Source organism: Phalacrocorax carbo, chromosome 3 (assembly GCF_963921805.1).
Source record: "Phalacrocorax carbo chromosome 3, bPhaCar2.1, whole genome shotgun sequence".
NCBI classification, from domain to species: Eukaryota; Metazoa; Chordata; class Aves; order Suliformes; family Phalacrocoracidae; genus Phalacrocorax; species Phalacrocorax carbo.
In genome coordinates, this window is record NC_087515.1 from 7,253,187 (window position 1) to 7,266,453 (window position 13,267).

At 38.8% G+C, this 13,267-nt stretch overlaps 1 protein-coding gene across 4 annotated transcripts in view; it reads left to right on the forward strand.

The window, feature by feature from the left end:
- ACTN2 (actinin alpha 2) overlaps positions 1–13,267 on the forward strand; it is a 68,746-nt gene that overhangs the window by 37,975 nt on the left and 17,504 nt on the right. For 3 of the 4 annotated variants that reach the window (XM_064445759.1, XM_064445758.1, XM_009511312.2), the window contains exons 7-12: positions 1,287–1,368; positions 4,481–4,566; positions 6,029–6,121; positions 7,146–7,376; positions 8,528–8,675; positions 10,189–10,339. In XM_064445759.1, the coding sequence (XP_064301829.1) occupies positions 1,287–1,368; positions 4,481–4,566; positions 6,029–6,121; positions 7,146–7,376; positions 8,528–8,675; positions 10,189–10,339 (791 nt within the window). Of the gene's footprint in view, positions 1–1,286; positions 1,369–4,480; positions 4,567–6,028; positions 6,122–7,145; positions 7,377–8,527; positions 8,676–10,188; positions 10,340–13,267 lie in introns of those variants that run through there. The other variant, XM_064445757.1, reaches the window with a different exon arrangement.

A 13,267-nucleotide genomic window follows, 5' to 3' on the forward strand; every position in this document is an offset into this window, starting at 1 on the left:
AAATGATGATAGAGTAAGAACTTATGATTAGAGACCTAACCCAAATTGTTAGGTTTCAAAATGTAAACTCTTCTTCATAACACATTTTATTGAACATGTAGCTTTTAAAGGAAAGGCTATCTAGTATAATATGTTTATAGAAAGATATGTCTCAGGCATTCCTACTTATGACACCTGGCATATGAATGTGCATGAGGAACAGATTTCTGTGAAACTTAAATAATTGCTGTGATTCCATAGTAAGTAATCTTACCAAGTTCACTTCAAAGTAACAAAAGAAGCATGCTTGAGACTAGATCCCTTTATGGGAAATGTTTGTATTCAAATGGAAGCCCTGGGAATTCTCTCCAGAAAACCTGTTAACATTTTTTTCTGTGCCCTCCAGCATCTCTAACTTTGCTCTTCTGTGTCCTATTTTCCCAACTTCTCTCTGCAGACATTGGCATTGTTCAGAGTGGCTATGATCATTTAGCAGTTGGTGAATATGTGAAAATAAGAATAGCATTAATGGCATGAACTGCCATTTCACATAGGGTGTTTTCACTCCCAGCTGATATGGAAGGCTGCCTTAAGAGCAACCCCAATCTGACATGCTCTTCCATTGTCAGCAATAGCTATCGGTAGCGTAAGATATCAAATGCGTGCTGTTTATCTGAACTGTGCTCACCGCTTCCTTTCTCTTTCCTTCAAAAACCAAAATAAAAATCTCAAAACCAGAGGAAGGTCTTGAATTTCCACAGCTCTAAAATTCAATTTATAGAGGCATTACAGATTTCTCTATCCAAGCCAACACTGAGAAGTTTTGTTCCTCCTGGAGAACTAGTCTTCTGCCTGTGCTTGCTTCTTTTCTGCGTGCACCTGACCAGCAGAGAACTCAGGAGAATTCACTGTAATATAATGTGTAGTAGGTATAAACCATGCAGGACTAACTTTGTGATGAATGGTCTAGTATAGCCTACTGGACCAGTGGCCTTGACTGTATGTATTACTGCTCTACTTGATTCAGAATGAGCTCAGACTTATGAGTGTACACTGCATACGTTACCTATGTTCCCCACCAGAACATATTTGCAGCAGAGCCCTAGTGGTACCTAATGACTTTCTTTTGAAAGTATAGCAGTCAATAGACCAAAAGTTCATACACCTATACTCTTCTTTTTAAAGAACAATTGTTGTGACTCCAGTTTACAGTTTGGAAACACAGTAAGTTTCTGTGTACCTCCTGTTGTCTTATTTCAACAAAAAACGTCTATCTTTGACTAGTTGTATTTTCTTCTTTAATGCAGGATGACCCCATAGGAAATATCAACCTTGCCATGGAAATCGCTGAAAAGCATTTGGATATCCCTAAGATGCTGGATGCAGAAGGTGAGAGTTATAGCTTACTCAAGTTTATGTTGCTCACAAGCAGAAGACAGTAAAACTTCTTTTGTTTTCTACCTAGCAAATTTTCAACATTCCTTCCACATGAATCATAACAGAGCAACCTGCTTTGTTTTCAGGCAATGTTTTCCTTCTTATTCCCCATGCATTGGATAATGTCACTTGCTTTTCCTTTATTCCTTATTCTTTGTTATTTTTTGGTATTTATTACAGTACTTTGAACCCTACACTCAGCATGTGCCCCCACTGTAATAATTGAGGTAAAATGCAGGATCAAAAGATAATCCTTGCATTTAAGAAATTAAAATCTAAGTCTAATAAAGGGAAATAAAAGTGTTAACAGCTTAAAGCATATTTGCTTTTTAAAATGTTTAAGTGAGACGGCCAGAACTACAAATAGAAGCACAGAACTTTCAAAATATACTAACAACATGCCTCCTATGAAGGAGGCCTAGATTAAGGGAAGCATTTTTTTGTTTGTTTATTTTAATTGTAAACCTTTTGCAGTGATAGTTTTAACAAATAGTTTCATGTTTGGTTTCTCCAATAATCTTTAGATCTTGCTGACAAATAACAAGGAAATATTTATTAAAGTTTCCCAAATTTCTTCAAGGTAGCCAAACTTCTGTAGTCCAGCAAAAAATGGTGCCAATATACTGGAATTTGCCTACACTAGTTCAAAGCGTTCTTCTCTAAGTGTGCAGACTCTGCTCTGGTGGCTTGTCAGTAGAGCAGTGATAACACAGGAATTACTCAGAGCACTCAAACTCACTGTCTGCTCCACTTGAAGTCTTTGGTAGGAAAGTTAGGTGAATACAGGATGATTTGGAAAATCCAGGTTGTAACCCCTTTAGTGAAAAGGTTTCTTGGTTCCATCTTCATGTTCAAAACTAATTGTTTTCATTTTTTTGAATTGCAGTTCCCCTTTCAAGCACCGCTTAATTATTTTACTCTGAAATACTGTGAAAGGAATAAACAGAATTGCTACCTCCTTACCATTGAACAGCTCCTACTATAATTCTTTCCTCATTTTTTCTCTTCACACACTATGTACAAAACCTTTTTTTCCCCCTCACAAGACTTTCTGCACATTCTAGCCCTTATGTTACTTTTCTCCTTCTTGGAAGGAGAGGGGAAAATGAAATCATGCTTCTTCTAACACCCTCTAAGTATTCACCATCACTTTTTACTCTCTTGACTTCCACTGTGTTCTCAGTGGAAACTTTGCAAAAGTTTTGTTCACAACTATGTGAAGGAGATGCAAAAATCAGTAAATATATTGGTCCTGAACTTAGGAATCTCACTGTTAATGTTAGAAATTATCACCTCATTCCTGGGTCTTTTCACACCTGCATCTTCCTACTCCTTACGCAGGCTTTTCTTAGCACAAAATATATTTCTGGGCTGCAGGAGTTCTACAAGTTTCCAATATATGTCAATGCCCTGCCAGGCACGGGGACCCTGTGCTAATATACACTGTATGCACTCCTTTTTTGTGACTGCCAGTGGCTGTGTTTAACTCTAGAATAATTCTAGTGATTTAGATTAAGTTGCTTTGGAGCAACAGTGAAGTTGAACCCAGTAGATATGCCAGCCGTGCCATCTGCTTGGAAGTTTCCACAAACCAGAAGGCAGCAATACCCTTCTGTACAGTCTCAGCCTTCAGATGTTTTGTCATTTCAGGGAGAGTTATAGCTTTTCAATTTACTGATACCTAAAGCTTAGGTAGCTTTGCACTGATATCAGTAAACAGATGCAACCTGAATAATAGTGTATTTATTTTGAATCCTTACAGCACTGAGGTGCCATCATCAGCATTATCTGATGGAAGTACTTTGTGAGAATTTATGAGCAGTTAACCCTTTTCTCTCTACACAGATGTAGTAAACACTGCCAGACCTGATGAAAGAACCATTATGACTTATGTTTCCTGTTACTACCATGCATTTGCTGGTGCTCAGAAGGTGAGATTGTAGAAGATGGATCAGATCTCATCCTTCACCTTCTGCCTTGTTTCTTTCAGCAGTTTTCCTCTTCTGATTTTTTCCTCACTAGTTACTAGGATGGTATCTTAGAGCTGAGCTCGTTTCCTGTTGCCTGATTTTCTCTGTGAGCCACTGTTGCAGTAGAGCCAGCAGTAGTCTATCCATTTGTTCCATAGAAACAAACCTTCCTGCCTCATCTTTCTGTATAGTTACTAATAATATCCAGTAGGTTTTTGACAGCTGGTTACTGAATGGGATAGAAAGCATTATTCTCTTTAACTGAACTTGTGTGCGTTCATTTGAAGCACCTTTAAAAATGCAAGATAAAAGTAAGCTCATAGTGGGAAAAAAATTTTAATAGCAGAATGCCATCTTCTTTCTCCCTGCTGGATATTATTCCTGCTACAGATGTCAAAATCGTCATAACAGATGCTCAGAGAATAAATCCTTCTCTTATGCTTTCAGGATTGTTTTTAAAATGTTAAATGATTAATGGTAAGTACAAATAGCAACATAAAACCTTGCTACTATGCAAAATAGACACAGAAACATACACAGACACCTCAGAAGAGATCTGGGAACATGTCCTACTGTCCTAAGGAAAAGAAGGAAAATTTTAAAAAGCAGAGTTGGACATACTTCAGGTATTAATAACATAAAGAATACTGATATATAATGCTAAGGTTATAACTAATCCACGTGCAACTTCCAGAGAACCTCTCCCCAGATCAAAATGTAGTCTGTGTTTCCTGTGTTTTAGTCAAAACACCCCCACATTTTAAGTCACCAGACATAGGCATTCCAGTTCTTAAGCAGACAGTCCTGTAAAATTGAGGTTGCTCCCCCTGTGACAGTACTGCAGGATCAAGCTCATTAAAAAAAACCCACCTCTTCGTAAGGGCTTATGTTGAATTTCCAGTGTGCATTTTATTCTGACAGCACCCATCAAGCTAACACTAAATTTATTACAGCTTTTTAGAGTTTCTAGAGTTCAGAGCTATGGACAAAAAAAACAATCAGAATGACACTATGTTGTGCTTTTATTTATTCATCCTGTTTTCTACTCCTCGATTCTTTTTTTTTTTTCTTTTCATTTCTCCCCCCTCTTGTAGATATTGTGAACACTCCCAAACCTGATGAGAGAGCTATCATGACATATGTGTCCTGCTTCTACCATGCTTTTGCTGGAGCAGAGCAGGTATTAATCCACTGTCCCTTCAGGTTGCTGTGGTTTTGATTGGTTGTTTCACTTTTCCACTAGTTTATTAAAAACCTAATTTAGTACTTTGAGATTTTAATTAACAATTGCAAGTATTACTTGAGCACTAATACTTGTTTTTAACCAACACTTGGACTTATTTTAATTAAATGTTGTGTAGCAAGTTGAACAACTTTAATTCCAATGGATACTCCTGTTTCTAATTTTAGGTCTTTATTCAGTGATTATAAAGACTATTTCAGAAAAACTGTATTTGAAGATACTGTGAAATGGAGTTGTTGTTTGTTGCTACATCAACATCTTATGCGTTTGCTACATAAAAGAATGTTTGACTTCTGGAGATTGAGACTATTCTAGACTTACTCATGCGTAGTAGTACATTAGGGCCAGATATTCAAAGATGACTAAAGGTGCAGAAGGGCACAGAAGACATCCAACATGGTATTTGTGCCTGGTTACCACTGAAGCCAACGGAATTTTTTGTGGATCAAAGTACTAGTATGAGAGGCAAGAACATCAGCAGCAGATCTGTCATACAGGATGGGATTCTCTCACCGTTCTGTTCTAGCCTACAAATGGACATAACCCAATTTATGGGGGGGAGGGGAGAAAAACCCCAACCCAAAGAATCCTTAAAGTAGTTGATATTTTTTCCTTCATGCTCAGATTTAATTTCCCTTCCTGTCTGGTAGGCCCCCTACACCTTATCAGAGCACAGCTATGCTGTTGTGCCCTCTTGCTTCTGGGTATGAAGGATTTGCTATTCTTGCAAAGGGGAGATTCCACACACTCTGTGACACAGCAGTCTATGGAGATATTTGTTTGATTAGATATACTCCACTCACATATTTATGAAAGTATAGATCTGTTATGTCAAACTATTAATGTAAATTTTAAATATGGTAGAGCTACACCATGCCTTCACAAATAAATTTGGCGAGAGGCATGAAAAGATTTGCTGTCAGTGGTTGAGTTGCATGTATTCTCAAGGGTATATGCATACATGATGTGCAGATATAGAGTGCTCTGGGACTCAAGTCACATGGGGTGTCTTTCCAGTGTGGCTAACAGATTTAATATGATTTTGGTGTGATTTAAAAAAATTACCCTAATAAGATAACTTTAAGAATGGCCTAAGTCGTCTTTGAAAAGAAAGGTTTTATTACACAACTATAATGGCAGTGTGAAATTCTCCCTTGTATAATAAGGCTTCACTGCACAACAAGGTGCCTTCTGTGCTCGTCTGTGCCTTATTCAGGCCATTGGAATCTGTGGCTACAGGAGGAGGGTAAATGCATATCTAAGTAACCCAGGAGCACAAATCAACTATTATAAACCAATGTGATTTTTATTTGCAGCAGCCACATTCTCCCTCTCCAAGCCTGTAACTTTCTCAGAATGTGTTAATGACTACGTCCTGTTTATTTGCTGTGTTTTACAGGCTGAGACTGCAGCTAACCGGATCTGTAAGGTGCTTGCTGTGAATCAGGAAAACGAGAGGTTGATGGAAGAGTATGAGAGACTAGCAAGTGAGGTAAAAACAGCTCTATTTGTAACGTGGTGATAATTATGTTTATGGAATACTGAAAGCTGAAAGATTCATGCACTGTCTGCAAGATAGCAAAGTGAGGACATTAAGAGGGTAAATCTTGCAGTGGTAGGGTACAAAGCTCAGTTGCCCAAGACATCAAGGTTCATGTGACTCCTTTACCACAGACTTCCTGTGTGACCTCCAGCAAGTCACTTAGTCTCATTAATGTGCCAGAAAGGGTGTTCTGAGGACTGTCAGTGGTTTGCCCCAGCGCCAGGCTTGCTGTCTCTGTAATCACCAAAGATAACTGTCCTTGACCACATGTGGAACATACAGGATCGTGTCACTCCAAGCCAGCCCTTGGCTTTGTGTACTGCAAAGCACACCCGGACATGGTCTCTCAGGGTGTTCACAATGCACCTGTGATCACGGGCAGCAAATGAATGAAGAAGGGGGCACAGTGTGCTTCTCCTGTCCTTTCTTGGTAAATTGCAAATTTGTTGAGTCAGGGCTACAGATGTGTAGTGCACAAGTGAGAGAACCCTTGCCTTTAATGCATAACCTGCAAAAACATACTGAGATCACAGACACAAGGACAGTAGTGCTACATTGGCACTAACAGACTTCTGAGTGAAGATTTTTATATGACCCGAGTTACTTGGCTGGTGTCTGTCCCGATGTCATAACTATGACTATGTGAGACATAAACACCAATACTTTTGAAAGTGGCAAATGATTTTAGGTAATGCAGGTTTTGAGTAATTAGCTAGCGAGACCTTACATGTGTGTTCATCTTTCTCAAAATCAGGGTATTTCTAGAAATACCTAGGATATCTGGGCAAATTAGTAAAAAAGTATTGTTCAGCTTTGAAAATCTTGTACTTACTTGCCATTAAGGCACTGATACCAACTGAAGTCAATAATATTAAAATGGAGCAAACTTGATGAGGATTTGTGCATTCAATATGATCTCTTTTTAGATGCTTTTCCATTGTCTTTATTTCAATTGTTTGTGTTGGTTTGAAAGCTTTTAGAATGGATTCGCCGGACAATTCCTTGGCTGGAAAACAGGACCCCAGAAAAAACAATGCAGGCTATGCAGAAGAAATTAGAGGATTTCCGGGACTACCGCCGCAAACACAAACCTCCCAAAGTCCAAGAGAAATGTCAGCTGGAGATCAATTTCAACACCCTGCAGACAAAACTGCGAATCAGCAATCGGCCAGCTTTCATGCCATCGGAGGGGAAAATGGTTTCAGTAAGTAAAGGCAGCATCAATATTCCGTTCTCCTTTTTACCAACATTCTCACAAAAATTTCAACATGAAGGATTGAAATGCCATTTTAAGTCATCCTCAGAAACCTCAGTTTGTTGCATTTCATGAATATCAAACCACTCTTTTTACAAGTTCCCTTTCATTCTAGCATCTTGCTTTCTCTTAGGCATGCTCCTGCCTCTTTAAAGGCTTTCCCCAAGAGCAAATTGTCTTGAGACGTGAGATGACACAGAGCTTCCTTTGGGAGTGTTATCGATCAGTGAGGACAAATATAATTTATTTAAGCAAAACTTGCAGTGATTTCACTGACATTTTGGTCATCAGACTTACAGAAACAGGCATTGCTCAATATATGGTTCTGCTTTTTTTCCTGCTTTTTAAAACTAAATTTTGTTTTTTCTTATGTCTATGAAGATAAGAATAGTCAGTCCCAAGAATTCTCATGTGCTGACAAGTATTGTGAGTTGGCTGTAGGTCAAAATATTTCCTGTGGAATATAGCAAACCTGTTTCTGTACTCTGTTCTATCATTGTGTTTTGGTTGCTCAGATTTGATAAACAGATGATTGCACTCTCTGAAAAGGGCCACTGTCCGCTCCCCGTACGCAGGAAATAAGGGGCCTGTCAATTCAGTTTTATACTTGTGCCTTTCAGTTTCCGAGGAAGGTCACAAAACTTTGTGCACCACAGAAAGTGAAATGGATTGTATTCCAGATAAAATATGCACCAAATCCTCTTGACACTAATAATTTTGCTATTGTCAGCTTCGAGAGCAAAAGCACTGTTATTTTGATAAAAGATAGGTATGTCATAAAAGAATGTGCACATGGTTATATGTGAGGTAAAAGCAATATATCGTGAAGTCACTAAATATATAGCTATGCTTGGAAGTCATTTGTATAGGGGTTCCTTTCATGAACGCACCTGAACAGGGCATGCTACTAGGAGCAAGTGTCTGGAGTACGAGGCTTCCTGAGCTGCCTGACAACATTTTCTATGATACTGTGATTTTTACAAAAACTGGACATAAAAAATTCTCCTTTTGGAGCAAAATTGTGAATTAATCAGAATTCTGCAAATTTGGATAAAAAGAGATTGTAGTTTCATCCCGTCTCCCATGTATTCTCTTCATAGGATATTGCCGGCGCTTGGCAGAGACTTGAACAAGCTGAGAAAGGCTATGAAGAGTGGCTGCTGAATGAAATACGGAGACTGGAAAGACTTGAACACTTGGCTGAGAAATTCAGGCAGAAGGCTTCCACTCATGAACAGTGGGCATATGGTGAGCAGAGATGGCTTTTAAGATTTTTAATGTTTTAATGTTCAAGGTTGAACTGTCAGTGCTGAATATTTCCCTGCCAGAAACTAATTCGTAAGTAGTTTGGATAGTTTTAGAAACCTAAACAAATAACAGATAAAATTGCAGGTTTGTTGACTATAGTCATGATCCTAATGCGTAGGCGTGTTGCTAATGAAACGTAACTGTAAAAATCATACTCTGGAGGTAATGAGTCAAACTTAATAAGAATATTCAGCATTTGAAAAAAGGCTATTACTACTAATGCATTCCTAGATGTTTGTACACCAGCAATCCCAACACGAATGCAGTGACAGCATTGGTTAAGTGTGAAATTATTAACAGAGTTATTCTGAGTTGATTATCATTTGGCCATTACGATGTTTTGAATAGTCCACATAAACTACCTGATGATGGACTCATTTCTGCTTTGTTCCATACCCTGGATCACACCCCATTTATAGTTCTGGTTTTTAATGCTAACCTAACTTACATGTAGCTGTAACATCTATAGAACCATACACCGGCATACAGTTTTGTTGGGGACCATTAAACATAGATCTCCTCTATTATCCTATTGTTTGCCCTGATAGCAGTCTTCCTGCTTCTGCCATGCTTCTGGCTTTTTCCAGCTAGAATCTTTTCACAATGTGAAAGTAAACCAGGGTCCATCCCGTAACACAGTTGCTGGAAGGATACACAGCTGTAAATGGCTGCCAAGCAGATACTAGAAGGGAAACTACAGTGTTTATCAGCCCCAAGAGTCTATTTTCTGCGCATAAACTACTCATGGTAACATGTTATGGCTCTTGTGCAGGGAAAACTTCACATAAGCTGGTGCATAGTGAGTGAAACAATAGCCCCTTCTGGCTCTAGAATTCAGAGCTGTGTAACGCCATGTGGTGACCTGCAGTCATGGGGGCTGTCTTGTCCAACGCAGGAGCTACTGAGAAGTAATATTTCAGTTTCTGATTTCTTCTTTGCTTCTTTAGCCTTTTGTAAATAGGTTGGCATTTTCTGCTTAAAATTCAGCCACACTTCTCAATTTTTTTTTTTTTTTTTTGGAAGTGGTGAAATGAATAATGTATTGAAGGCAAAACATGAAAAAGAATAACAGATCATTAGTAAGAGTGAAGCTGAGCATAGCAGTGTGATTGGTTTCATAAGCCTACTCTACAAAAGACATCAACAGTTTAAAGCCCCAGTCTTTGCCAATATACCATTTTTATGCCAGTTTCTCAAGCAATGTAATAGTCGCTATTTTAGGCCAGCGTAAACAGCCTATGCAAAAATCAAGGAACTACTGAGATCCTTAAAAATATGTATTTCTAATTAACACTGCTGCGCTGACAATCTGCTACTGATTTCAGTGGGTGTGGAACTTTGTCTCATACACGTGATTTTCACCATGCCTCAGTTTAAAAATTTGACTAAATTTGCAATTGTTCTAACCGACAAATTAGGGGAAGATTACTAATATTTTAATTTCCTCTTTCAGGCAAAGAGCAGATCTTACTTCAGAAGGATTATGAATCTGCTTCTCTGACAGAAGTCCGCGCCATGTTAAGGAAACATGAAGCTTTTGAGAGCGATTTGGCTGCTCACCAGGACAGGGTGGAACAGATCGCTGCCATTGCCCAGGAGCTGAAGTATGTTCCATTTAAAGGCTTGCAGCTGCTGACATTTAACTTTGCGATAAACTCTTTCCAATGAATTTGATAGTGTCATAGGTACCAACGTAAGAATTCCAGAGATAGCTTCAGAAGTATATTATCTGAGCTGGTCACTGAGACCTTTCCCTCTTGTCCCCCTCTCCCCCAACCAAATATAGATATTAATCTGACCAAAATTATTTGAAAACAAATGTTTTAAAATTGTCTTAACAGTAATCTTTTAGCATTAGCTCTACTGATGAGACCATTGTGTGTTGATGGGAATGCTCTATGTGTTTGTCAGTTCGTATGGTCTGCTGAGAGGTACTGGCTACGAGTTGTTTAGCTTAGAAAATAATTTCACTTACACAAATTACAATCAAGCATCTTCACTTTAAAATCAAGTATTTTGCCACAAGTATGTTGGTCCTTTCAAAAGGCTTCACATCCCTAAATTATCTCTATAGTAGTGGGTAATGCACTGAGTTTTGTGAAGATTTAACTGTCTCTAGTATATTTATTTTCACAGTCTCTTCATATTATATTTGGAAGTGCCATTGCCTCTATTTTACGGAAAGGGCAGTGGGCCATATGGGTCACAGAAGCAGTCAAGCCCACCAGCTCTCCTATAGGAGAGCAGGAATTTTCACCTACAGTTCCATCAACTTGGCCACAGGACCAACACTTGCTCATAGCGTACTATGCCCAGATAACACTCAGCCAAAGCTGAGGACAATTCTACAACACATTTAGGCTACATCTGTATTGCTGACATCAGCTACATAGGTCAGGGATGAGAAAAGTCAAGGCCCCTGACTGACAGACACCCGTACGGCAGCAGAAGTCCTGAGTGTTGATGCAGTTACTCTGGCTGAACTCCATCGGTGGAGCTTGTTTTTGTTTGTGGGAAGGTTAATTCACCTGTGTGAAGCTCAGCCTTTTCAGCACAGGTCTGCCCACACTGGCAGGACTGTAGATTTACGTACTGATGTTCCTGTTCTGGTAAAGTCATCTTGGTGAGTACACCAAGCTAAGCACATTTGGTTTTATAATCTTATGCAGTTAATTGCAGTGGTTTTGTACTTTAAATCAGTGGTGCTACTCCTGATTTTAGCAGTCTGGCACATACTTAACTCCATTGCTCACCCACAGTATAAATCTGTAAAGCCAACAGGAACAAATGTGCAGTAGTGGTCGAAACAGGAGCCAAGATCAAAATTCTCAGATTCCTGCCCTTGGCTTCAGCTCTCCAAGTTTGAGTTTCTCACCTTCCTGAATAGGCAAAACAGTTACTACTCAAAAAATCAAGTGTTAAAAACGTGCCCCCTTTTCACTTTGTGAAGGACCATGACTCATTAACAATTCATTAACAATTAGAAAAATGAGTTATCTAAAAATGTAGTTCATACCTGATAGCAGCAGCACTTAGAGTAATTGTATGTTTCAAATGGCTTTAGAAGAAAAATCCTATTTTTCAAGATTATTTAAAGGTGAAAAGGTAAAGCACAGTGGCTAGAGTAAGTACTGGTTTTTAGTTAGTGTGAAAGAAGTCTGAGAAACACAGAGAATGGAGATTTCAGTGAGTGGGAGCTTATGAAACACCTTCTATCATGCCTCTATCTCTGTTGTGGAGTTATTTGTTCTTTATACTAAAGAAAATTTCTGAAACACCTAATAATAGTTAATTCAGCTTCAGCTTTACAAGTGATGAGAAACTTTGGGAATGTAGTATGCACAGCACCTGCTTACCAGCATTTTGAACCCTGTGTCCTTTACCTTTGTTGAGGCCAGCGAACACTGCATCCTGTCTATTTTAGGATTGTCTCTTCTCAGTTGTTTCAGTAATTTGCTGTGTGAAGTTAAGTTATTTGTGGCCTGGGTTTCAAAGGTGCTGAAAACACACTGCCTTTAGAGATGCTCTACTTTTGACTTCTCTGCTTCTCCATACAATGGGGCTATCAGTGCCTGATTTTTCGCCGAGGCTCAGAAGTTCAGTTAGGCTTAATGCCCTTGGAGAACACTGAATGAAAGGTCATAAAGATCAAGTCTTATTATTAGCTGCAACCAAATGGGCACTTCCTATTTAAATATTGATTTTAATTATTTATACATAATTCCTCACACAATGAAATTATGGAGGAAAGCGCTAATTTCTTTCTCCGTTCATACTTTTAAAGAAGGATTGACTAATGTGTGAATGCTAAGAAATGTGCATTGGCACCTGATCTAAAGCCTATTTCAATGTGGGTATTTTTTTCTTGGGTCTTTTTTCATCACTGGATCAGGCCCTTACAGAAATCATCATCCTCTGTGTCTAAATTCCAAGTCAGTACACCTTCATGTTTTGTTTCAGTCAGTCTCTTGGCTGCCTCATGTTACTGTTCCAAAGGAGAGAAACTGCTGTGTGACCCTGAACTCTACTAGTTACAGTTTCCTGTCCTGCAGCAGCTCGGTTCACTGTGTGCTTAAGGTTAAAGTTGCTAAAAGCTTGTTGATTGGTGCTGTTTAGATAAAGGATTTGTGTGTGTGTGTGTGTGTGTGTGTGCAAGCAGGTGATTCCAGCCAGGATGCTCCTATAGGATTGCTGTGTTCCAGTCTGTATAGACTTAGAAATCCTTGGCAATGAGGCATGACAAGGCTTGAATAGACCTATATACAAACCTGAAAAAAAGTCAGGCATTTCTACAATGGGATTTGCCATTTGTGACATAGCAAATGCTAAATAGAACTTGAGTGAACAGAAATATGAAGCACCGTGTTCATTTATGGTCTTGTGTGCTCATTTCAATGTTTTCAATCATCAGGATAAAATTTTTGGAATGTAGTTTCTTGCATATCCATCACTTCTGGCATAGTAACTTATTTTCAGCCAAGACGACCACTATCAGTAACACTGATTTGGAGAGTGTGTTTGCTCCTGGAAAC